Source organism: Podarcis muralis, chromosome 8 (genome assembly GCF_964188315.1).
Source record: "Podarcis muralis chromosome 8, rPodMur119.hap1.1, whole genome shotgun sequence".
NCBI classification, from domain to species: Eukaryota; Metazoa; Chordata; class Lepidosauria; order Squamata; family Lacertidae; genus Podarcis; species Podarcis muralis.
Genome location: NC_135662.1, coordinates 58,736,184 through 58,762,979, shown reverse-complemented (window position 1 = coordinate 58,762,979; position 26,796 = coordinate 58,736,184). Strand labels below are relative to the sequence as shown.

Here is a 26,796-nt window from a genome sequence, read left to right as displayed (position 1 = left end):
CTTTCTGACCTCTCCTGCTATCTACATACAGGTAGGAGGTTCACTCAGAAGCACTTCCAGGGGTGAAGTGCCATGGGAATGAATCCACACAACTTGGAATCCTTTCCTCAAGGTCAGAATAGTGACACAATAGAAGGAGGTGTTGTTGTTACCAGTGGTGGTGGAATAGACCGTGCCAGTTTCAGATTGTGGACAGCGGAAGGGATATCATTTTCGAATATCCCTTTTTACTAAGTTGTTTGTGGTGTTGTTTTTTTTAAAAAAAACTATTTACAAGTAACAAATTTGCTGCCTGCCCTAAAAAAAGTTCCTCTCTAATGCGCTAAATGTTTTGATTTCAGGTTTGTTCCTTTTTGTTTTAAATTGGCGCTCTCTCACCTACAGTCTAAAGTGGTGCAGTCAATTCTACTGCCCAATTTCCCTGCAGGTGTAGACCGGCAAAGCGACCTGGGGACGTTGTAGGGAACCAACTCAGAATTAAGCTTGTTTGTTTGTTTTAAAGAGCATATTGGCGCGGCCTTGGTGGAAGTTAGCCGTGGGGACTGGAGGAGAAGTGCCGCGGAGCTTTCCGGGCGCTGCTTGCTCGGGCAGACGCTGTTCTGTAAGGGGGCCTAAAGGGAGACCCGGCCGCGACTCATTGCTCAAGAACAAGGCGCGGTCGGAACTCGGAACATCTTCAACTTTTTGCGCACGTGCGCACAAAGGGATTATTTGGCGCCGCGACGCGCTCAGCGTTTTCTCCCCCTCCTCCTTGGCGTTAACAACGCCTTTCCTCGTGGTATCCAAAACAAAGCGCGCGCAGGCCATTGGAAAGAGAGGAAGAATTTATGGACTTTCCCCAACTTCCAGGCTCGCTATGATCCACATCCCCTTCCCCCACCCCGCTTTAGTTTTTAAAGATCGAAATCGTACAGCATGGCATGGAGGATGGCACAATGCAATAGCGGCGGCTCGGGGGGCGGGGGCTGGTGCCTTAATTTTTCCCTTTTGTGTCCTTTTCATGTCTCCGCAACTAGGCACCCGACTTGGGCAAAAGTTGCAGAAGCGGGATCGATGTGAGAAAAAAGTTAAGCGCAAAGCAAGCCGAGCTCTTGGCTGCGCCTTTGTTTGGTGCCGGGGGACGCGAGGAGCGGGCGGGCAGCCGAGGGGGAGCCACTTAGCTCAGATAGACGGACCCGCCGCAATTGTATTGTTTTCTCCTCCTCCTCCCCCCGCCGCCCCGTCCAACCGTTTGGAAGAGGAAGGAGGAGAAAGCGGAAGGGGTTATCCTTCTGTCTCCTAAGGTGAGTTGCGTTTCTCTTTTGTGGATCGCCGCGAACTTTAACCATTCTTCTCCCCCCATCCTCCCCAAAACAGCGGGACCTTATAACAGCAAAAGTTTTCTTTTTGTGTGTTCAATATCCCTCCCCTCCCCAGCCCGGCCTTTGCTGTGCGCGTTAGTTAGGAAGCTGCAGCCTCAGTGGCAGGCGGTTTAGTCTGGGATTAGAATGTGCTCTTGGCGTCCGGGTGTGTTTGTGTACTTCCCCTCCTTCTCATTGATAAAAATATGGAGCAAGTGGAACGAACAGGCTGGGACTGAGACTTGTTGCTTTTGGGAGACGACGGAAAACGATGGTTTGTAGATGAGAATGGAGGCGGCGGGGTTGGGGGGGGGGGAGGACTGTTTTTGGCTTTCTTCCCTAGTCCCCACACTCTTTGCGTTCCTCGACCCCCTTCCGTTTCATTTTGGGAAGCGGCTCCAGTAGCCCCTATTCAGGGAGGACAGGTGAAAAGTTTGGCGAGCCCCTATTATTATGGGCTGCCGGGTGCTCTCGTTCCCACCGCTCCCTCCCTCTCGCTGTGCAACAGGTAGGGAGATGTCAAAAGCTGGTTGCTGCCGAGCTCCTTTGCGCGAGGACGCTTTTGTTCCCCTTGGCTGGATGGAGACGTTTCCAAAAGTGAAAGGGAAACGTGTTAACCCTACATCTTGATGGCCTCCCCTATCCTGCACCTCCCTCCCCCCCTCCTTCACTTTGGGTGTGAGGATATCTTTCCCATTTTCGGGAAATCTAGACCTTGTTCTTGGGAATCGTAAGAGGAGGGGGCTGGGAAGGGGAATCGCGCCTTGCCCGAATACCGAGGGGAATTGTTCTCAATGACCGTCAAGGGGAATCCAAACAAAGAGGTGCATCTACCGGAAATAATGATTTGAGAGATTCTCCTCCTTGCCCCCTCCCGCCTCCATTAAAATTGTTTTTCTGGGAGGCTCAGTTAGAGGGAAGTTTTGAACTGGAGGCTGTGATGAGGCGCAAAGGGAAGTCTACGAGAGGCTTCTTTTTGGGGGGGGGAGAGGAAAAAAAGTTGCAGGGCAGGATCTGTTCAAAAGAAGAAGAGAAGGCTGAAGTTAGACTTGAGGTGCTCTTGGATGGGGGTGGGTGGGGAGAGGGAGGGGGAGGGAGGGAAAAGGGGGTGAGAGGGAGAAACCTGCTGCCGCTTGCTGGTTCTTTGTCTGCTCAGGGAACTTGAACAAAAGAGGAAACTCGGATGAACTCTCCATCTCCCCTTCTGGGTTTATCTGGTCTTTTCAACAGTTTATCCAGACTTCTCCAACTTCTCCCAAAGACTTTGCAGAATGTTCCAGCTACTCCTCAGATAGTACTGGTTTTTAGTTTTAATATATATATATTTGGTCTTAAGAGAAGAAGGAAGGTGAGTTACTTCTGCTATTTCTCTCTCCCTCTTCCCTTTGTGGCTTTGTTATCAACTGAAAGTGTTAAGTGGAAACTGCGATAGAGAGGTTGGGATGTGTGCATCAGACTAGTGTGGAATCCACTTGGGTCTGGATGTTAATACGCTGGGGGTTTGATGTTGATTTTGTTAATGCCTGCAATTCTGTCAGTTTGGATCTGCTTATGTAATGCAGTTTGGCGGGCACCAAGGGGGGGGGGGCAGAGAGACTGCCTCTTGCTTGAAATATGGATTCTCAGGACAGTGACTGGGAAGAGTGTTTTTTGTGACTGGGGGTGCTGGCTGAACCATGAACGGGATGCTGAAATGATCAGATTGAAGGGAAGGTGGACATTTTGGAAGGTGTGGTCTACATTGAATCTGCCTGGGTGAGATGCAGGTGAATGCTGGCTCTTTGTTGATGTGTGAGTTTGTGGAGGCATAAATGTAAGGTAGGTACCAGCAGAAACTTCTCTGCCTCTGTAGAACTGGAAAGCTGTTCGGAGTTGGACCATTAGGATAGCACATTTCACTGTTAAATGGGCCATTATTAAGATGGAAGTTTTCAGGCTACTTTCCAGTATACTTGTGAAAATCTTGTGTTCTTTTTGTTTGTTTCAAAGCTCTGGCATTTCTCCCCTTTTGTTAAGTTTTGGTAACTTACATTATATTCCTGTTTGCTCTCTTATTATTATTATTTAAATTATTTGTCCTGAATTTTTCTGTTTCTTTCAATAACCACTTTTTTCTTAATCCCATTGTTTCCCTGCTTTTCCCAGTTGCTGTGTTCCTTTTGATTCATGGTGCCTACCATTCTACAACTTTTTTCTTATACACGGCATTTGTTTTGCAGTGATATCTGCAGGCATGCCTTCTTTTAATACTTTATTTTGATGCAGACTCTTACACTACAGACTTACACTGGTTTAATACTTCTTTCCTCCCCGGGGAATCCTTGAAAGTTTAGTTCCATGATGTGGACTAGAAATCTTCAGTGCGATTTTCAGCGCCCTTGTAGAACTTCATGTTCCAAGGATCTTTGATGAAACCATGCTAGTTGGATTGGTACCAAAGCATTTTAAGTTTGTAGTCCTTCATTTTCTCCTCATTTCTCTCTCACAAATGTTAGTAGATCCACAGGAGAGCCTGCAATGGGCAGATTATTTCCTGTCATGGCTGGTCTTGTTGAACCAATATACTGTAATTCTAGCACTTGGATCTAGTACTGGAATGACAAATGCTGGATCTAATGTGCAGTATCACACAGGCCTTGTCTATGTAGGAAATTCTGGAGCACATTCTGAGTATTGTAACCACCAATAGAGCCAGGCTGGTAAGATCACTAGTACAGATAAAAGTACTGGCAATATGGTCACTGTGTGACTAGGCCTTCATATGAGTCCAGTTGTGTGATTCCTGTACAAGTCTTCCAGTTAAGGACTGATGTTAAGGTTTGAGAGTGTAAGCTGTAGTGCCAGAAATACTTACAAAGTTCATTAAGCTCCGCAGAGCTCAGAACAATAGAGTACTTCAAGAATAGAGCTACAAAGGAGAGAGGGTGGGAAGAGAAATAGAGAAAACAGGCTCCTAACTTGTACCACCTCATATCTCATATTTTCCAACTTCTCCTGTTCCTGTATTGTTCAGTTTTCTTATTAATTTAATCTTATTACTTTAATTTTTGCTAATATCTTTGTTTAAAGCATTTCACTGATTCCCTGTTAACTTTCCTACTCCATTCCTTACCTGAGGCTTTAAAGCTATTTCCAGGGCCTTTTCAACAACAATAGAAGCTTCAAGCCTATAGAAATATTGTGGGGGTTGTGCAGTCGCTATTGTGATTTGTAGTTGAGAAATTGCACTTGGTGCTTATTTGGGCAATGTGCACTTGTTCTACGCCTAAAACCCAAGCAAGTTATGAAAAGGGAAGTTGGCCTTTTAATAGTGCTAAAGGTTGCCTTTGGTTTTGGGAATCAGCTGTGAAGTTCGGTTAGAAATCTTAAAAATGAAACAAAAACAAAGATCACCTAAACTTGTACAGAAAAAGATCCCTGTTGGATTGGGCCAAAGGCCCATCTAATCTAGCATTCTGTTCTCACAGTGGCTCATGGGAAGCCTGCAAGCAGGACTTGAGTGTGACAATACTTCCTCCACTTGTGCCCATCATATTATTCAGAGGTATACCACTTCTGAAAATCTAGGTGACTGCTTAGATTCTAGAATAAAGACAATCAGTCCTTTTTGGTTAGATAACTATTCCTCATGCAAGTGCATGCTTTCTGTTGGATTTTATACTCATAGTCAACATGACTGCAGCAACAACAACAACAACAACAACAACAACAACAACAACACAACTTGTCTTTTTGGTGCTACCAGACAGACTCTTCATTGTTTTTGCAGCAAAAGACTAATGTGGCCACCCCTATCGAAAAATGGTAGGACCACAGTTTCTAGAAGATAAGTTGTAACCATATTTGGGAAGAGAACTGTGGCTAGTTTAACCATGTAGTTCAAACAGTGTTAAGTATGTTACAGTACATTCAAATGTAGCAAAGCCTCTTTCTCACTGCAAAGCATCCCTGGAGGCACTGTTTTGCATGGGAGAAGAGGTGAGAAGGAAGGGAATGCTTAAGGCAGGCCCTCCAGTTGTTTTGGGACTATGACTCCCATCATCCCTAGCTAACAGGGCCAGCGGTCAGTGATGATGGGAATTGTAGTCCCAAAACAGCTGGAGGGCATGTTTGGCCATGCCTGGCTTAAGCCTTCTCTGCTAGCTCTCTTGACCCTGAAGATCCTCTCTGCAATCTGTTCCTTTAGTTTCTGCTAGTATTGCAGATCCATGTTTATCTTGCAGACATGGGTCTGGAAAATCACAGGGTTAGAAATTTAAATAGGGATGGGAAATTTCAGGGGGAAATTGATGGGCGGAAGGAAGTGATTTGAGCAACTCTCTTCCTTCCATCTTTTCTCTGATGCAGATTGCCCTTTGGGCTTTGTTATAGTGTAATGAAGTTATAGTGGGCCTTGCGGCTAAATCTACAGGAACAGAAAACTTTCAGGTGTATGCAGATTATAAAGTCAGGAGAGCATGGTCTTTGGGGGACACATTTCCTCAGAGTGGTGATGGCTTCTTGTCTGGTTCTACATACCATTTCATCATCTATCACTCCATGCTGTATCTGCATAAGGGTTGAGTTGCCAGTCACTTTAAACCAGGAGTCAGTGAACTTTTTCAGCAGGGGGCTGGTCCACTGTCCCTCAGACCTTGTGGGGGGCTGGACTATATTTTGGAAAAAAAATAATGAATGAATTCCTATGCCCCACAAATAACCCAGAGATGCCTTTTAAATAAAAGCACACATTCTATTCATGTAAAAACATGCTGATTCCCGGACCGTCTGCAGGCCGGATTTAGACAGCGATTGGGCAGGATCCGACCCCCAGGGCTTAGTTTGCCTACCCATGCTTTAAACAATCTTCCCTTTAACAGGCATTTAAGAGTAATGTTTGTAACTCTTTAGGTTTGTTGGCCCACTTGTAGTTGCCTGAGTCTAGGATGGTAGCCATTTGATACTCTTTTAGTGATCGTGTCAGTCTTCTTGTAATACTTTGTGTTTTACTGTGCACCAAACTCAAATTGTTATTTGAATAGACAGGTTGGGAAATGTCTTTGCTGTAGTTGCTAGGAATTAATGGGTAATGATAAGTTGTAGGAGATAAGATTTAGAAGTTCAATGCATGTGGAAAAACCCTATTGAGGAAAAGTTGCTTCTTTAAAGTAAAAAGTGGTTGAGATGAAATGGGTTAGGCTGCAATCCTCTATGCCTTTACCTGGGAGGAACTCCCATTAAGTCCACTGGAGCTTCTTAAATAGGCACACATACATTTGCACTGCAATAAAAGCTTCTAGAACAGTGGCTCCCAATTAGCTAAGTACTGCAGACCCTGTGTTTTTCAAAAGCCAAGTTATGGACACCTTACTTTTGAAAAATTTCATCTCTCTATGGTATTGGTAGCTTTTGTTATGTGAGTGGTGCCACAGATTCCCTTGATGGTTTATTTATGTGAACCCCTTGAGATCTGCGAACCCCCAATTGGGAACCACTATTCTAAAGCAGGGGTGGCTCACCTGCTGTTTGGGGTTCTGGTTTACCTTTCCCATCAAGCATTTTTCTGCCCCCCCACCTAAGCCCTACCAGGTTTTGCAGCAGCAAAAAGGAAAACTACACAGTAGATTCTGTACTGGGGTGGGTAGAACACAGTGCTCTGATGGGGATGCAAATCACCTTGTGTGTGCAAGTGGTCACACTCATCATTGGCATGTGGTCCCCTAGAGCAGTGTTCCCCAACCTTGGGTCTCCAGCTGTTTTTGGACTACAACTCCCATAATCCCTAGCTAGCAAGACCAGTGGTCAGGGATGACGGGAACTGTAGTCCAAAAACAGCTGGAGGTCCAAGGTTGGGGAACACTGCCCTAGAGCACCCCTGTTCCAAAGGAATATCAGGATTGTTCTGATACTTTCATCTTTGAACACAAACGAGGCTTACAGGAGTCTTCCAGCTGAATTCTAAGCATGTTTAGGTGAAAACAGACCCTACTTAAAAATCAGTTGGACTTAATTCCAAGTATGTGTGCTTACAATCACAGCTTTAGAATTATTTTATAGTGAAACTGTTGAAATGTGCCAATACCAAAGCTTACAACCTTTCATTTCTATTGAATAGGTAAACTGTGTGAATATCTCTGAAGCAGGATACCTGCCAGCAAGCTACATCTAAATTGGTATCAACCAGAACCAGACAGATGCCATGTTTTATTAACCTTCTCATTGTGGAATACAGTGTAAACCAAAGAAGACACTAATATTTGGATTTATAAGTTGTAAGAATTTCTCCAAATGGAAGCCGGTGAAAATTGAATGGCTTGGTCACCTCTGTGATTCAGAATAAGGTATGTGTAAAATAAACAGTGTTGCTCAGAATAAGTCTTACTCAAGTACTGATTTGATGCCAAACTTAGGCTTGCTCCTTTAGCTATGTTATGCATGTCAGTTATGTGCTCCAAAATATGTTCATTTGTTAAATACAGCTTCTGAAATGTTGAGGCATGTATCAGGGGTGGTCCTCCAGATGTTGTTGGAGTCAGTCTGTCCCAGTCGGCATGGTTAATGGTCAGGGATGTTTAGAGCTGGAGCCAGTGTGGTGTCAGAATAGAACCTGGGAGAACAGGGTTCAAATCCCCTACTCAGCTTTGTAGCTCACTGGGTGACCTTGGACCATTCACTGCCTTTCAGGCCAACCTACTTCGCGGGGATGTTGTGAGGGTGAAATGTGAAGTGGTACAACCATCTATGCTGCCTTGAGCTCCTTGGAGGAAAGATGGGACAAATAAATAAACAAACAATAAACATCTGGAGGGCCACAGGATGTGTGTGTGTGTGTGTGCTTGTGTCTGTCTGTCTGTTGGTCGATCTGGATCTGGCTGGCCTGAGCCTTGTTGGTCCACAGTGACAAGAAAAGATTCTTAACTGGTTAGTTCAGAGGGATCAGTGGTCTAGGTCAAGAAACATATTGTGACCATAGACTTGACCTTCCCAGTCTGAGCAACTTGTCACAGACTCCATTGCCTTATAACACATCCATTGCCTTATAACACATCACTCATCTGCTGCCTCTTTGTCTTTTCCTGCCTGCCCTGGAACCCAACCTTCAATGTGACTTGGGCCACATCGCCTTTTTGGACTCTTGGTTACTGTTTTCAATATTACCTCTTTTGACCCTTCTTGGCCTTACTAAAGTGATACCTGGATTGGGTGTTGCTGTTCTTAAAAGGTGGTTAGGATCTCTGGACTTTGAATATGCCTTCTTTGGGTATCTTTCCCTCCACCTTCTGAAATTTGCTGCAGGCTTTTCTTTTAAGTTTGTTTTGTTGGATGCTTTTGTGGAAGCCAACCATTTGTACATATTATGAGTGTCCATTTACACAGTGTATTAGGCTATGGCTTTAAGTGGTCAAGGTGGATACTATGGGGAAAAAGATAAGTATTTGGGTGAAATATTAGTGTTGGGAATAGAAGCAATTTTTTGGATTTGTTTAAGATAGGGTGAATGTTAAATGTATGCCTCTAAAAGGTATCTCAGATAGTTGTGATGTTTGCATTGGCTTTTGTCTTGTCAGTTTTGTATGCTCTGTTTGTATTTAGGGCACAGTTAGTGCCATGAAAATAGTTGCTTTTGATATGCATATTTTCTCCCAAAAGATTTGTTGAGGTCTGTAAAAGATGTAGGGCAGTTAAGTATGCACTCCTTAAGAAAAAGTGTTGAGGATGGCTGGTTTTTTTTTTAACGTTAGAGAAAGAAAAATAATCTATTGTTTTCCAAGTTGTAAAGAGAACTTCAATTTCCCCCCTCCCAAATCTGCATTATATTGAGGGTTTATTAATAATAATAATTTATACCCCACCCATCCGGCTGGGTGTCCCCAGCCACTCTGGGTGGCTCCTAATTGAATATTAAAAACACAATACAGGATTAAACATTAAAAACTTCCATTGCCAGGGCTGTCTTCAGATGTCTTTTAAAAGTAGGATAGTTGCTTGTTTCCTTGACATCTGATGGGAGGGTGTTCCACAGGGCAGGTGCCACTATCGAGAAGGCCCTCTGCCTGGTTCCCTGTAGCCTCACTTCTCACAGTGAGGGAACCACCAGAAGGCCTTCAGCACTGGACCTCAGTGTCCAGGCTGAACGATGGGAGTGGAGATGCTCCTTCAGGTATACAGGACTGAGGCAGTTTAGGGCTTTAAAGGTCAGCACAAACACTTTGAAATGTGCTCAGAAACGTACTGGGAGCCAATGCAGGTCTCTCAGGCTGGTGTTACATGGTCCAGGCAGCCGCTACCAGTCACCAGTCTAGCTGCCGCATTCTGGATTAATTGCAGTTTACAAGTCACCTTCAAAGGTACCCCACACGTAGAGCGCATTGCAGTAGTCCAAGCGGGAGATAACTAGAGCATGCACCACTCTGGTGAGACAGTCTGCAGGCAGGTAGGGTCTCATCCTGCCTACCAGATGTAGCTGGTAGACAGCTGCCCTGGACACAGAATTGACCTGCGCCTGCATTGATGTGGTAATTTCTTCCTTGTTACTTCATGGTGCTTGTAATGTTAAAATTGAGGAACCATGCAGCTACTTTCCATGCAAATGTTATTTCCCTTTTCAGCTCAAGTTGTACTTAAGCAGAAGATTGAGGTGTGTATTGAAGCTGCAAATGGAAGCTTGTGTTCCCTTCATCCCCAGCATATCCCTGATATAGGCTAGGATTCTTATATTTTGGTAGTTGCTTGGCATTGTGATGCTGATGATACTGATAATGGCTGCATAGCTGCATAGGAGTGGAAGGGGGATGGGGGCAACCAAGGAGGGGGAGGCACTTTGACCAGGAAGACAACATTGCATAAAGAAAAAGTTGTATGAGCAACCAATAAAGACAAAATGGTTGGTCCTTAGAAAGTCTAACAATATTTGAGTCTAGATTAACAATGCAGATAGTAAACCAAAAGCAAATAATAATAATAATAATAATAATAATAATAATAATAATAATAATAATAATAAATTTCTACGACTTTATATTGTCCGTAGCTGTAAATTTTGTGACTTAGTTTCTTTTTAAGAACAGGCGTTCACATAAAATTTACCTTCGAGTTACTTCAGTTTTAAACATCAGCATAATCTTCATTTTGCTTTTGAGAATATGGGCGAACTACTTTAAGCTACTATTGCTTAAAGCAGAGCTTTTCAAACTGTGTTGAGACACGTTAGTTGAGTATGGGCAAACTATTACTACTACTTCTTCCTGTAAGAAAAGCTCTTATGCCTGTTGGAACAACTAACAATCTTACATTGTACACACTTACATGGGAGTAAGTTCCATTGAACTCCCTATGACTTACTTCTGAGTAGACATACATAGGATTACACTGCTCCAAAGAAAAAACTTTGAAACATATAGGCTGTATCAATCTGCTTCAGGCAGTTAATTTATTATTATTATGGAGATTACAAATTAAGCGGTGATAGGAAACATTGTGTTTTAAGTTTGTTTGTATTATTTTAGGTAGTGGATTTCTGTATCCTTCTGTAGCCTTCTACAAAACAATGTTCTCTTCTTAAAAAAAGAAAAAAACACTCCATAAAGCACTCCATAATGATTCACTGTAATTAGTAGGAATTATGTAAAATGACTGTGGAACTAATATGATTTCAACCACTGAGAATTTCACTGCAAGATTGTTGGGTTTTGGAATTGGTATGGAAGCTGGAGAAACTCCAAATTCTTCATCACAGTGGTGCTATTTTTTTCAGATTAGAGACTTGCTTCATTGCTTTTTCGCCAGTGGCGAATCTTGTAAGAGCATGCCTGTCTGGGAATAAGCTCTGCTCCCCAAATAGGGAGGGTTCCTTGTCAATAGAAACCTTCAGAATCAGCACTGAATGAAATAATGTTTTTGAGAACATTTTTAATGGCAACTGCTTTTAGAATGTTTTTAATTGTAAACTGCTTTTATATAGTTTTTTTTAAAATAGTAATTGTTTTTAGAATGTTTTAACTGTTTAGCTATTTTTTATTTGGAAACGTTGGTGTGTTTGCCACCCTGGGCTCCTTTGGGAAGAAAGGCTGGATGTAAACTAAAACAAGTAATAATTAAAAGAATTTGTTCTGAGCAAAGCAATTGGGTCATGATGCAGTGATTGTGTCTCTCATAGAACTTACATGTTGGTAATGTTAATTTTTCCAGTAAAATTAGTGACAAGTCAAAGCGCTTGGTTTCAACTGGATTGGGGCCTGCGTGTTTGGATTGGGGCCTGTGACTTAAGTGAGTACACAGCTTGGGGGTGCTTCTGGGATCCTATGCTGTCACTTGAGGCTCAGGTGACTTGGAGTGCCTTCCATCAGCTTCAGCTGGTGGCCCAGCTGTGCCCCTGTCTGGACAGGGATAGCTTAATTTTTGTTGCCTGTGCTCTGGTAACCACTGGCCAGGTTGCTCAAAGGGGCAAGACAGTTCTGAGCATATAAAGCAGCCATGGCCCGACCACACTGGCTGCCAGTTAGTTTCTGGGCCCAAGTTCTAGTTTTGATCTATAAAGCCTTAAGTGGCTCAGGACCTCAAAGATCACCTCTCCCCATATGAATTGACCCAGACACTGTTATTGTCATCTGAGGCTCTTGTTTGTGTGCCTCTTTCATGACAGGTCTGGAAGGTGGCAACACGAGAAAGGCCTTTTCTGTGGTGGCTTCCTACTTGAGGAATGCTCTCCCCAGGGATTCAGCGCCAGGCAAAAACCTTCTCTTCCAGGCTTTTGACTAATTAAACCATCTATAGCCTTTTAAACTAGGGGGTATTGTTTTTGTTTGTTACAATGGTATGTATTTTTGTGTTTTTATATTCTAAACCTCCCTATGATCCTCAGATGGAGGACGGTATAGAATTTTAATCAACAACAACAACAACAACATAACTGGGTGCGATGCATTCCAGTGATACTATAATATTTTCCTGTTCTTCTGTTTCTCTCTGTCTCTAATCTCTTACTTTCCTGTTATCAGGTTTGTTTGTTTCTAAAGCCAGAGTTCCTAAATCCTAAAGGCTGAATGTTTCAGTCTGACATTCCTGTTCAGTACTTAATTACTTTCTCAAAGTAGGCTATAGGATATCATATAGATATATATAAAATTCCCATCTGGCTTTCTAGTAAAAGGACTTTTGACATGGCTTATGTGTGTCAAGGACAGCTGAAATTAAATAGGAGAGCAATTCACTGTCTCTTCCTCACTGCTGTTGTTTGACTGCATATTTACATTTGTGCAAAGGGTTAACACTAAAATGGGGAGGGATTTGCATTATGAAGGCTGTGAAAGAGTCTGATTCTTATAGGTTCATGGTAATAACATGCCTCTAGCATTCTTACTGTGGTCTGAGATGTTGGCGCTTGCTTCCTGGTGAAGTACAGTACCTTCCACCTCAACAGGATTAACAGGGTCAGGCTGTGAATGAACTGGGAGGCCAAGAAATGGATCTTCACCTCTGGTGGGGTTTATTTTTCTCATTTTCACATCCATGTTTTCTTTGACACATCTGTTTAGGGGTTATAGTGTCCATCTCTTTATTGAGTGGTTGGACATTTTCCTGAAAGATCTGCAGCAAGGTTTGTTTGACCTTGGGAATTGTGAGGGGTTAGGAGGGTGGTTCTTCCAGCTGGCATTTAGGGCAGGCTGGGAACTAATTTGGAGGCAGGGTAGGGTAAGTAACCCAAGGCACCTTTGGGTGAAGTGCTTCTGACCAACCACTTTCCATCGCTGCCTGACTCAAGTGGATTATTAGTCCAGTATTCTTGGGATCTAGTGGAGCCACCCTGCTGAATGCTGGGCAGCAGGGGCAGGTTGGGGAAGCAATCCTTCCCCTGAGCTCAACTTCATGGTGAGTTGGCAGTGAAAACCTCACTTCAGTGGATTGGGTTTGAGTGGGGGGTAGTGTTGCCCAGTAATTGAGATAAAGGTATGAGGATGCTCCTCCCCCATGCAAATTCCTTTCTCCCTGTTACCTGCTCTCTTGCTGCAGGTCTTTTCCACTAGCTAATAAAGTTGTGATATTTGCGTGTCTTGTGAATCTTTTTTCCGGGGACATGGATACTATTGCATTATGAGGGCCGTAATTGGGACTGATACTTATACACCCTGATGTCTTACATTTCTGTCATGGAGGCCTAACCATGATCTGGACCTGTTTTAGATTCACCATAAAATTTTGACATTTTGGAATCTGATCCATAATGTATCTTACCCAAAGGTACCTTCTTTTCTTTGATTTCACCTGAAAAACTGAGTCTGGGTTATGCTGCAGCCCACAGCATCCCTGGAAATAAGTGTTTTATGTTCTTATTTGTTTCATATTTTTAAATTACTGTTAGTGATCAAATAAATAAACATCTTGGTCCTCTTTTGCCACTATAAGATGTTCCATGGCTGATGGTGGTGGTGGAGATTTAGATGTTCTGGAAGTATATTGGAATATTTCTGTAACTGTTTGTTGGAATGACATTAAAGATGTGGATTATGACAAAACTCATGATTCTATGATTCATTGTAGATTTTCTTCATATTACAATTTGGACTCAGAAATAGATAGTAACACGGGTGCCACTGTGGTCTAAACCACAGAGCCTAGGGCTTGTTGCTCAGAAGGTCGGCAGTTTGAATCCCTGTGACGGGGTGAGCTCCTGTTGCTCGGTCCCTGCTCCTGCCAACCTAGCAGTTCAAAAGCACCTCAAAGTGCAAGTAGATAAATAGGTACCACTCCGGCGGGAAGGTAAACGGCGTTTCCATGTGCTGCTCTGGTTCGCCAGAAGTGGCTTAGTCATGCTGGCCACATGGCGCCAGCTCCCCCGGCCAGTAAAGTGAGATGAGCGCTGCAACCCCAGAGTCGTTTGCAACTGGACCTAGTGGTTAGGGGTCCCTTTACCTTTAGTGTTCAAAGTTCACATGGCATTTCGAAGCTTGTAACTGACTTCTGATTCTAATAGGCATGAAGGGACATCTGCATGGAAGATTGCTGAATGACATGGGCTGCTTTACTCTTTTTTCCTCCCTGCATTTTTTTCAGTTATTCTGTCTCCCCCACTACTCATTTCTCCACTAGTTAACACTGGAAATGAACCCAGACCTTTGTGTGTGTGTGTGTGTTTGCATTTATCGGAGTGGGAAATACGTCCATGCCCTCTCTTTGTGTGGCTGCGCTGATAGGTTTTCAACCAATCTGTAGTCTTTGTAATGTTACTGTCTGCGTATCTGGTAGCTGCCAGTTTATATGTACTTTAGGCTTAACAAAGATGTCAGTTTCGATTTAATGACAGACACTTGTTAGCTTTACATACTGCAGTTTTTCATGAACTGAAAATCTTGCTTAGTTTGAGACGCTTAGTTTGCATCTAGAGCGCAAGAAGAACTTTTACTTGACTGTCATGTACTGAGTTTTCATGGTCTTTTTTTGGGGGGGGGCGGGAATTGTTTTTTCAGGTTGGGAATATGTTCTGTTCAATAACCTTCACTCCGCCTACCACCTCTCTACCCTCCATTAGTTGGGTAAATATCCTAACATTAATAAAAAGGGTGTTCTGTTTTCTTCTTATATGCTTTGGTTAAGTGGGTGAAAGGACTAAAATATCAATAACCATTTGATATGAAGATTCTTCCTAGTCTTTTCCTAAACATTTTCATTAATGTGTGAGAAAGCGATGTAGTGGCAGATTGACTTATTTCCATACAGAAAGTTCCATGCTCAATTTTGGCATCTCCAAGTAGGCTGGAAAAGACCCATGTCTGAAACTCCCTGAAACCCCAGGGTGGTTTGTCTGGCTAATTTATTATACAGTAGTACCTCGGGTTACATACGCTTTAGGTTACATATGCTTCAGGTTGCACACTCCGCTAACCCAAAAATAGTGCTTCAGGTTAAGAACTTTGCTTCAGGATGAGAACAGAAATCGTTCTCCGGCGGCGCGGCAGCAGCAGGAGGCCCCATTAGCTAAAGTGGTGCTTCAGGTTAAGAACAGTCTCAGGTTAAGTATGGACCTCCGGAATGAATTAAGTACTTAACCCGAGGTACCACTGTACATCTTTAGGTGACCATTGAAAGTGTTCCTCTTCAACAAGGCCTTGGGTTGATTAGCAATCCTTTAAAATGTGTTTATGGGAGGGAGGGTTTTTGTTTTGTTTTTACTATGTACTTTGAGGTTTTATTCTGTGAACTTCCCTGAGATGAAATTTAATGTATAATATAATGATGATGATGATGATGATAATAATAATAATAATAATAATAATAATAATAATGAAATATCCTTGAGAGCTGCTGCCAGTCAGTGTAGGCACTACTGAGCTAAATGGACTAATTGTGGGGCTTCATCATCATCATCATTGTCATCGTCATCATCATCATCATCATCATCATCATTAATTTGTATTCCATTTTCCCAAAGTAAAACCAAGCTGAGGGTGATTTACAACATCAGAAGATACACATAATTACAAAAATAAAACAAAATTTGAGTAGTCATAAACAACAAAGCACGTCGGCAATTATATAATTAAAATCAAACAGTCCCTGCACATTTCACACTAAGGTCTTAACAATAAAGGTACAAATGCATAATACCAAGAACAGCAATAATTAAACATCTGTAGAATTAAAATGTGAGCCCATCAAAAAACTCCTAAACAACACCCAACTCTGACAGTCTCTAGGCCTACCGAAGAGCAGGTCTTGCAGGCAAGATGGTCTCTGACCCTTTAAGCCAGAGCTTTCCAAACTGTTCATGTTGTTGACATACTTTTTAGACATGCATCATTTCATGACACAGTAATTAAGTTTTAATAGCAAACTGGAGGTTAAAGTAATCCCTTTCCAGCCCCAGGAGGAGTGCAGGGAGCACTCGCGTGACACGCCTACATGTGTTGCAACACACAGTTTGGAAAGCTCTGCTTTAAGCAATAGTGGCTGCTAATGTTGCTGGAGTTAGTCAGGGCTCCACCCTCCTGGATTAGGTGGGAAGAGGCCTATACAGCAGGAAGCAGCTCTCCTAGGACTTGCAGCAGAGATGGTCCTTATTATAAAGTGTGTATATAGGTAAAGGTAAAAGGTAAAGGACCCCAGGACGGCTAAGTCCAGTCCAAGGCGACTATCAGGTTGCAGTGCTCATCTCGCTTTCAGGCCAAGGGAGCTGGGTTTTGTCCACAGACAGCTTTCCGGGTCATGTGGCCACCAGGACTAAACCGCTTCTGGCGCAACAGAACACTGTGATGGAAACAAGAGCGCATGGAAATGCCATTTACCTCCCTGCCACAGTGGTACCTATTTATCTACTTGCACTGGCATGCTTTCAAACTGCTAGGTTGGCAGGAGCTGGGACAGAGCAACGGGAGCTCACCCTGTTGCAGGGATTTAAACCACCGACCTTCTGATCGGCAAGCCCAAGAGGCTCTGTGGTTTAGACCATAGTGCTACCCACATTCCTTATGTATCTAGGATATCTATCATCTATCTATCTATCTATCTATCTATCTATCATCTATCTATCTATCATCTATCTATCTATCATCTATCTATCTATCATCTATCTATCATCATTTATCTATCTGAGAGCCAGTGTGGTGTAGTGGTTAAGAGCGGTAGTCTCGTAATCTGGTGAACTGGGTTCGATTCCCCGCTCCTCCACATGCAGCTGCTGGGTGACCTTGGGCCAGTCACACTTCTCTGAAGTCTCTCAGCCTCACTCACCTCACAGAGTGTTTGTTGTGGGGGAGGAAGGGAAAGGAGAATGTTAGCCGCTTTGAGACTCCTTCGGGTAGTGATAAAGCGGGATATCAAATCCAAACTCTATCATCTGTCATGTATCTATGTGTATATGTGTGTGTGTGTGTGTGTGTGTGTGTGTGTGTGTATCTAGCACATCTGCTTGAGTCCAGATCTTCTTGTAATGCAGAATATCGTGTCTTCATTTTTAACTCAAAACTAAACAATTCTACAGCTAGAATATATCCAAATTGTGTTTCACCCAAATTGTGTGGTGGATTTTCAAGCTTTCCCGAAATGGCTTGTCCATTTCAAAATTGTCTTCGTCTCTCCAAATGGGGATGTTGCAATGAGGTGAGGCACAATCCGCACGCAAGGATGGAAACAAGGATAGTACTGTAGTCCCTTCTCGCAAATGGTCACAGCTTCTTTCCTGTTCTTGCCCTAATTAATGATAGCAGAGCTGGACACTATTATCTCTGTGGTCACTTGGATTTACTCCTGTTACAGGAAATGTGAACTTCTGAATAGTTGCATTGATTTTCCAGCATAATGCCATACTGTCCTCTCTATAGCATAAAACATTTCTGGTAATTCTCAGTCACACTTCAGATTCCATTAGGTTTTGAGTACATGCTTATGTGTAGTACTGTGTTTAGAAAGCACCCATAGTTATTAGCGGTTGGTACTAAAGCCAATGGGTTAGCAATTATACACATTGTGTTGTCTAAGCTTTACAATGGCAGCGCAGCCACACTTGGTTTTTGTCGTACTAAAATGGAAGTGGTCCACTGTGTACCCAAACAATATTTTGAGGTCAGGTGTAACAAAAAATGGCTTAAAAGTTCCCAGTCTTGCTTCTCTCATCATAAATGTTGAAATTCTTATTGTGATTTGAGCGTTGTTCTGTTCATGTTAAGATTCTGAAATCCAAATTGGTTTTCTGGCTAAAGTAATAGTCAAGTGTGGCCAAAACGTAACAGCTTGCCCAAATGAGAGGTGGGAGGGTTTTCAGAGAAACTGCTTTTCTTTATCCATAATAAAAGAAAATTCTCCCTGTGGATGATAATGGTGACCAATAAAGATCATAATCATTTGCTAGCTGATATTTTTTATTGTATAGCTCCATCTCTGCAATAAAAACATACCGATAATGGTTATAATTGGTTTCATTATTAGATGTGGCATGGTAGTAATGTAGTCTTTTGATATTCTTTTATTACAGTGAGGTTTCTTAACTCATTTATATGTAATAAGGTAAGGATGAATGGACTGTGGGTTTTTCTGGGTTTGTATGAGGAAGAACTCCTGGTTCCTCCTTTCTCCCAATCTCTCCTCCCCACTATGACATCACTTTGAAAGCAAAACACTTTGCAAGCATTTAAAATGGCTTCTTGTACAGAAATGCACCAGTAAGGGACCTGATTAAGAGCAAGAATACTAAGTAAAAAATAGAAGCAGGATATCTTCATCTAGGAACCTGCTTACAGCAATCACTGTGGGATTTTTTGTTGTTGTTAACAGACAGGATTAAAATGTTTAAACCACATGCCCAGTAAAAAAGCAATTTGCACCATTTTATTAACCCCCAGCTCTATAAAGGATATGCATTTTGTTTGACTGACTGTTAAGAAATGCATTAGGAGCTGAAACAAGTTATTGCAGAAGCTGCATATGATCTGACAACCTTTTGACTTGGTGCCTGGAAAACCTGTGTTCAAGAAATATTGATTGTTCAAGAAACACAAATTTTGCGTGATATGCACTGGCTGCCAGTTTTCTTTGCAGGCTCAGTGCAAGGTGCTGGTGTTAACTTCTAAAGGTCTGAATAGCTTGGGCATGGTTGCCCTTGAGGGTCAACAAGATCAGTGCTTTGGGGGCTCCGTGGATGCAAGGAATGGGAGTGACACCCAATGTTGTTTGTCCTGGCCTGTGCAGTCTCCTTGGGATGGCCCTGAGCATAGGACCTGGGTATCTTAAGGACTGTGTTCATCACATGAAGACTTGAGTCAGATCCCTTGACAAGGTGAGGCATGGTTGATGGCAAGCAGGGCAAGGGCATTCCCTGTGGAGGGTTGCCTGGCCAAGCAAGTTGCTTCAGGCCCCATCATTATATTGTTTTAGGTGGCTAGTAAACACATGGCTGGTGGAAAATTCCTTGGAGTTACCATTTTTATCTTTGGAATTTATTGTTGGTGTGTGTGTGTGTGTGTGTGTGTGTGTGTGTGTGTTTTAGGATTGATTGAATATAAGCAAGGGACCTTTTTAAAATGTTTTGGTATTTTGACTTCTTAGCTGCCATGACTTACCTAGAAAGTAGATAGAATATAGGTTTGTTAAAAGAAAATAATAAAATACATAAATTGGACCTACAAGAAAAATCTAGTGCGTTTTATAGACGAAAGGGGCCAATAAAAGGTATTGCTCCTCCAGAATTGTGTGAGATATCACGCTTTCTATCAGCGATAATGAAATAGTGCAATTATTTTTGAAGAACACTTTGTGTGAGATAGGAGACTTAACAATCGAGTATCCTTTCCATAGTGTTAGAGATTTCTCTTTGGTAACAGAAACACTCTGAAATAAGGTGCGTTTTCTACAACCTAGAACAGGGGTCAGCAAGCTTTTTCAGCAGGGGGCTGGTCCACTGTCCCTCAGACATTGTGGGGGGCCGGACTATATTTTGAGAAAAATTAAAATGAATCCCTATGCCCCACAAATAACCCAGAGATGCATTTTAAATAAAAGCACACATTCTACTTATGTAAAAACACCAGGCAGGCCCCACAAATAACCCAGAGATGTATTTTAAATAAAAGGACACATTCTACTCATGTAAAAACACGCTGATTCCCAGACTGTCCGCAGGCCGGATTGAGAAGGCGATTGGGCCAGATCCGGCCCCCAGGCCTTAGTTTGCCTACCCATGACCTAGAAGCTTGAAGCCCAAGAATTGGCTGTTTGGTTCCCATTATTTCCATCTTTATTAAAATCTTTTTTAAGCTGCCCTTTGTCAATTAGGTATTGGAGTGGTATACAATGTCTGCTCTTGCTCCCAGTCACTTCATTGGTTCCCTAGGGTTTCAGGGCTCTTCCATCACCGCCCCCCCCCCACTAGCCAGTAACATTGTTTTTGCTTCAATTCCTGGACTTCTCTCTCAATCTCTCTCTCTCTCTCTCTCTCTCTCTCTCTCTCTCTCTCTCTCTCTCTCTCTTAAAAAAGCCTCTTCCTCCACTTTATTTCACTGCCTTGCCCTTTACAGTTTTCCTACTTTGCTACTGTTAATTAAAGGCCCCAACATTTCAAGAGCTAAGAATGATGTGCAGCATGGTGTGCCATTGAAATGTTAAAGTTCTTTAAAATAGTAGAGATTAAGTCTGACTAAAGAGGAGGAGTAGGCCTCTGCTTGACTATCTTTGCCGCCCTTAAACTGCTGATACAATTACATAAACAAATGACCGTGTACCTTTTTTCAAGTGCTTTTAAATCTAGACAAATCAGAAGTCTATTCCATAAAACATATTGTAAATATACTTCTTGTCTGAAAACCAGTCAGTGAAGTACAAGTGGATTTATTTTTTTGAAAAGCCCGTTAAGTTTTGTGAATTCTTTCTCTCCTCACTAATTGAGGAAACTTTCCTTTATTACCCTGAGTTGTGTACATGTGTTTTCAGATTTTTAAAAGACCTTTTCCCACTTATCTTTACATTGTAACAAAAATAATATTTATTTAAGGAACATGAAAGTGCTGTAAATTCCAGTCATACATTTTTAAATTACTAAACCTTTTGAAGATCATATAAGATATATTTACTTCCCACAAGGATTAATCCATGCTAGGGATGTGTGGCTAAAATTTCAAGTAGGATATGGTATTTTAACCCAAAACAGGTGGAGAAAATCAAGTGAAAATTGTGGTGAATGTATTGAGATGTTTTCCCAAGGGTTTGGGGAAAACAAATCCTGCATTTATTTCTTTGCACACAATAGAATTCTAAAATTGCTTTAATTGTGAAGTTCTTTTAAAATGTATTGAATAGTAAAGATGCAAGAGATTAAACCAGTGGCTTCCCAAGAGGGACTGAGGTCCATCCAACAGGTCACGAGGGCTTTATTTATGGATCACTAGCCTGCTAGTAGTGTGCCCTGGATGCCTTGTAGCACAAAGATATAAAGGGAAGGAGAGTTCACTTCTAGGTTAAGTGGGTCTCGAACAAAGATGAAATTCCACTGGTAGGTCCTCTTAGGAAGCGCTTTGGGAACCAGCGGTTTATACAATGAATGGTAACACTGCACAAGGACCTATTTTGCTAACTTATTAAGCAAGTGGAATTGGTGGTGATGGGGAGAGCTAAGCAAAAACTACAAGTGTTTGAACCCGTCCTGGAAGAATCTCTCTTTTCAATTACGCACAAAGCTTTATTTTCCCCTGTATTGTTCTGTCACCACTCTTTCACAAATGTTTTGGAGTTCAAGAGGTCTGCTTTTGCATGGGCATAGTCTGTAGGAAAAGCATGTGAAGCAGAAGAAATGAAAAGCAGTGACTTCCAAAATGCTGTTATTTTAGAAAAAGTGTGTGTGTGTGTGTGTGTGTGTGTGTGTGTGTGTGTGTGTTTGGTGTGAGTGGGGAATATATGTTAAATGTTAAAAATGTCCACAGTCTGATTAAAATAAGGCCTCTCTCTATCTATTCCTTCCTTCCCCCTTTACTCACTAAATTTCTTACATATTTTGCCTCCAAACTCCATCTAGAGGCAACCCAACTCTCCCCTTTCTAGTAAGAACTACTCAGTTTCTTTTGAGTGGAACAAGAAGAGTATTTTGGTGTGTTTTGACTGGAAGCTATTAGTTAATTTAGTTCTGTTTTTGGATGACTTGTTGAGGCGTCCAAGAATTAATTGTCGTCCTAACAGCAGGGTTGAGCTCATTCTTTGATTGATAGGCATGATTGATTAACTGTAGATTAAAACAGTGGTACACAAATCGAGCCAGTCATTTGGGGATGGATGTTTGGTGCTTATGGCATTTCTGCATTATAACAAATTCCTACGTACCTTTTAAAAATGAGCAATGTGTGTTTAATGATTCCTTAAAAAGCAAATGTTTCGCCTGCAATCCAGTTATAGGGAAATGTTATCTTAATTAAATATTGGAAAGTATGTCCAACATCAAAGTACAGATTATGTATTTTAAATGGTTAATGAGTCAGTTACAAGGAAAAGAGTTAATGGAGTAAAAAACAAAAAACCTTTTAATTGGTTGGTTGTAATTTTCTGAAAGTGCTAGGAGAAAGAAAAAGAGACTTGAGGAGTCATTTAATGTGGCAAGCTCGCCGCTCCAATTTGGAGCCCTGCATGTGTTAACAGTGTGCACAACAGACTCCAAGGGCAGTGGAGCCATTGATCTAGAAGTGCTCCTTCCCCTTTCATCTTTGGGGCAGGTGGTGTCAGTGGAATTGCTCCATTTGCAGAGGCGAATGAGGAAGTCCAGAATAAGCACAGACCCTGGAGTCCCAGGCCTCCAAGATATAGTTGGATTGAGGTTGTGTGTGCATATTTACAAAACGGGTTCCCTATTAATATATAACACTTTTTGCAACGTGTGTGTTAAATTAATGTCATCCATCACTGCATCTTTTCATCTTAAACTGATAACATACAGATGATGGTAGACGGAACCACAGTATTAATTAAAATCTATTTCTGGGATCAAGGCTAGACTTGAAATGAGACTTCCAGATTTGTGATGAGCAGAGTTCTCTGTGAGGAGGGGGGCATATGCAGCAGGTTCTTTAACACCCCTCTCCCCTCACCCCACTGCTACCTTTCCTCTGCAGTGCCTCACCCCACCTGTCCCCCCCCCCCCACAGTTATGAAACCCAGACAGGCAGGGGAAGTGTTAAGAACAGCTAGAATTCCAAACATGTCTAGTTCTACCTTTCATGTTATCTGGGAATTCCTTGAGTTGGAGGACACTCTTACACCCCTTCTGTTAATTTCAATTGATCTTATGTAAGTGTCTTTTATCCGGCCTTGGCAACAGTGGTATTTATAAAGTTACCCTTGAACTAGGGTGATTGTAAGGAAACAACCCATTTCAGTTTTGTGTTATATTTTAAACAGCATCCTGTTCCCCGCTATATTTTTTTTAGAGAGGCTGAGATGAGCATTCAAAGTTGAGAACAGGTTCTATGGTTGCCATCTTGGCACCTGTTGTCACAATGGAACTCTTGTGGACTCTCCCTGGCACCCGTGATGAAACCTCTGAGCCCCCCCCCCCCGCTGCTTCCTTTGTCACCTCATGAGAAGGATGGTCACCTTCTCCCCTCTCACTCTCTCCTCCCCATAGATAGAGTTGTGATTTTCTTTCCCACTTTCTCTTTCTTCTCTATCTACTTTTCAGGGCTCAAAATGGCACCTGAACAAATGGGGCAACAAAGAGGGTGGGATGAAAAATGGCAGGAACATAGGAGAAGAAGGGAGAGCAATCTAGAAGACTTGGGAGAGAGAGGAAGAAAGATTGACTTGGATGGGCAGGGGAGACAAAATTGGGTGGTATAGGTGTCAAGAGAGTGGCAAAGAGAATACTGTAGTGTGGAGGTACTGGAGAGACAGAGACAGAGAGAAACAGAGAGAGAGAGAGAGAGAGAGCGAGAGAGAGAGCGAGCAGATTAGATAGGAGTAAAACAGCTCCTGTTGAAATCGCAAGGCTTTTCCTATGAGCCCTTCTCCCCCAATAAAGCCGCAGATTGCATTTGCCTCCATCTAATGCTTCCCTGCATTACGAGGCATGGATCCTCATAATTTTTAGAAGGAATCACCAGAAAGCCACCATCAAATCACAGGTCACCTCTGGGACGACAGATGTGTCGTGTGATTTGCTGGTAGTTTTGTTGTCATCTTATGTACAAACCATGAAGATCTGCGCCTTGGATCAACATTTTTGACCCATGTCTTATCTGTGATTGTTATTGTGCTGTCTACTAAGGTTTAATTTGATGGTTTTTTTTCAGGGACCATGTGTCAATAACGTAAATTCAAGAAGATATGTTTTAATTCCACTGGATCTGACTTTTACTTTGTGTGTGTGTGCTTGTCTCTCTCTCCCCACCCCGGTGTATTCTCTCTTTTTGTCCAAAAGATAGACATCTATAGGGGGGGATGCCCATAGCATTCTCTTAAATTTTTAAATGTGCCTTTGGGCTCCCCTGATAAAAAGATTTTAAATTGGGGGGAATGAATTGAATCCACAGTGGTGGTTCATAGAAAAGCAGATTTCCGTAAGTTCAATTTTTATCAGATGATGAACTATTGCCTTACCAAGATACACACACACACACAAAATATTGTGAAGAATATGTAAATTGAATGGGAGTGATGGTAGGCTTTGACTCTGTAGAATCATCTGGTTAATTTCAGTGACATGATGTTAAAAACGTAATTAACTTTGCCATTTAAATTAATAATATTTAGAAACGTTTTAATATTGGTGGGGATGTGTCCATAGATCTTTGAAGATTACTGAAACTCTTCACAGGTAAACAGATCATAACTGATGTATACTCCTTATCTAGGGCACCATGGTTTTGTAGCATTGCAATTTTTTATATGCAGAGTCTATTACTATAAAGCTCTTTTCATAGCATCACAAAATACAGAGCTTTAGGAATTGTTTCAACCTTTTTATAGAATACCCTCCTCTCTCTGTTGTATGACATTCTAAGCCTATCCCTATAGATAACTGCCCCTTTGAACTATAGTCATGTGTGTGATGAAATATGATGGTGCTATCGTAATATATTGTTTCAACAGCCCACATTTCAAATTAATAATCTGTGTCCCCCATCATATAATCCAAGCCTCCGACAAAGCAGGCCACAATGGCTGCATTGTTAATGTGAATATACATATGAAAGAGTCTTTAGAAATGCATTTTTGGTAGCCGTTAGCCTACTGCATGGCTCATTCATATAAAGGAAAGTCTCCTATCAATCAACTCATTTTTCTCATCCTATTTTTTAAGATCCAGCCTAGTTCCTTATTTAGTATAATAAATGCAACTAATAATGTGTATTATAGTAATGGCCATCCCATTTGGAAAGCATCCCCCTGCCTAGAAATTACAGCAAAAATTATTTATTTTAGCAAAGCAAACTTATTTACAACTTTCTCACTTTTTTTTTACACTCATCTATGAGGTTCAGTGAGATGTAGCTTTTGCTTCCAACCAGCCTCAGAAAATGGGCAGAAGAAACAAATTTTGCAACAGTGGCTTTGAGAGTGTAACTTCTTTTGCTCATAGCTGCTTTCAGCAGTCACCTTTCTTTAATTCTGGGCCTCATCGGCTGGGAATGTAAGCTGATGAATGCAGTACTTTGCTAAGATGAACACTGTTGTTCTGGTTAGATAGTGGTGAACACCATGCTTCCTTTCAGCTAGGCCAAGTGCAAGAGGAAGAGCAACGTAAACTTAACAACATGAGGATTGCTCTGTTTCTTGAAATGAGACTGTTCAGGGTGTGTTAAGCTTCTCTACCATCTGCAGTTGCTTGGCAGCCATTCCTCACCCCCTTTCCTCTTTGTGATTATGTATTTGTCACTCTTCGAATGGTGCTAAATGGAGTCCCAGCATCGCCTCCCCGCCCCCCAGTAGAAAAATGGCAAACCTTGTTGCATCTGAGGAGGAGAGCCGAGAGACAGTGCTTTGCTTTATTATTTGCATTCTGTTTTTTTAAAAACAACAACTAATGTTGAGCTCAAATTGGCTCACAATAATCACAGTAGCATTAAAGAGCAACTAACATTGCAATCACTATAATATCAAACACAGTAGCGCATAAATAAATAAAGCAAGCAGCAGCAGCAACAACAACAGATTCATCAAAACAATTAATACAATTCAGTAAAGTCACAATAATCCAAAATACAGGAAAGAGCTGATTGAGCACCAGCCCTGAATGACTCCCTCTCTCTGGGAAGGAGCTTCTTCCTCTATTAGAAAGAGCTTATAGGTGACAATAGCAGCTTTCTTGCCTCTCCTGCTGTTGCCTGAGCTGTATGGAGAATGCTGGGAGGGACTGAGAGCACAGTAAGCCATTATGGAGATGAGGCACTCAACACTAGATCAGGGATCATCAACAAAGCTCTGATCAGCCAAAACTGAGGCATTCTGTACCTTGCTTGTGAAGAATTTGTTTCTGAGGGCCAAAAAACGCAGACACTATGGTTTACGAGTGTGTTCTGCCACAAGAATGCAGATAAATAAGCCTACTTATGCTGCTGTGGTGCCCCTAGGTTGTGACCCGCTAAAACAAAAAGAGAGAAGTAGCAGAAGCGGCAAAGGGGGAAAAAACCACGAGAGAGGTTGAGCTTCTGACATCCACTCCATGGTTATTTACTGATGCATGCTAGTTACCCAATGAGTTTCTGTTAAAAATATATGTTTGTCTCTTTACCTATCAGAATATCTTGTCCATCGTTCCTTTTCCAATAAGTATTTGCTGTAAGAGCCTGCCCCAGGGGATTGATTGTTATTTATTTATTTATTTATTTAAATCAAATGCGTTTGACAACTTGCAGATGCTGATAAATTGCCTATTTTTGTGGGGGAACTGTGTTTGGACATTGTTCCTCTTTGTATGGAAGAGCATTAAACCACGTGAGAGGCCCTTACCTGCAGCCTGGAGAGGTAAGAGACCAGCCACAGGTGTACTTACCTCAGTGAGAACTAGGCCTGTGAT

The 26,796-nt window shown here is 42.1% G+C and overlaps 1 protein-coding gene across 32 annotated transcripts in view; it reads left to right on the top strand.

Moving 5' to 3' along the window:
* Positions 1 to 592: 592 nt before the first annotated feature.
* LOC114601368 (uncharacterized) overlaps positions 593 to 26,796 on the top strand; it is a 347,155-nt gene continuing 320,951 nt past the window's right edge. For 13 of the 32 annotated variants that reach the window (XR_013393997.1, XR_013393994.1, XR_013393990.1 and 10 more), the window contains exons 1-2: positions 2,446 to 2,688; positions 7,435 to 7,660. Coding sequence is in view for 1 of the 32 variants with exons in the window: in XM_077933232.1 (XP_077789358.1) it covers positions 2,524 to 2,688 (165 nt within the window). In the remaining 31 variants the exon portion in view is untranslated. Of the gene's footprint in view, positions 1,284 to 1,465; positions 1,615 to 1,733; positions 1,849 to 2,445; positions 2,689 to 2,975; positions 3,159 to 5,122; positions 5,145 to 7,434; positions 7,661 to 26,796 lie in introns of those variants that run through there. The other 19 variants (XR_013393993.1, XR_013393974.1, XR_013393972.1 and 16 more) reach the window with 11 other exon arrangements.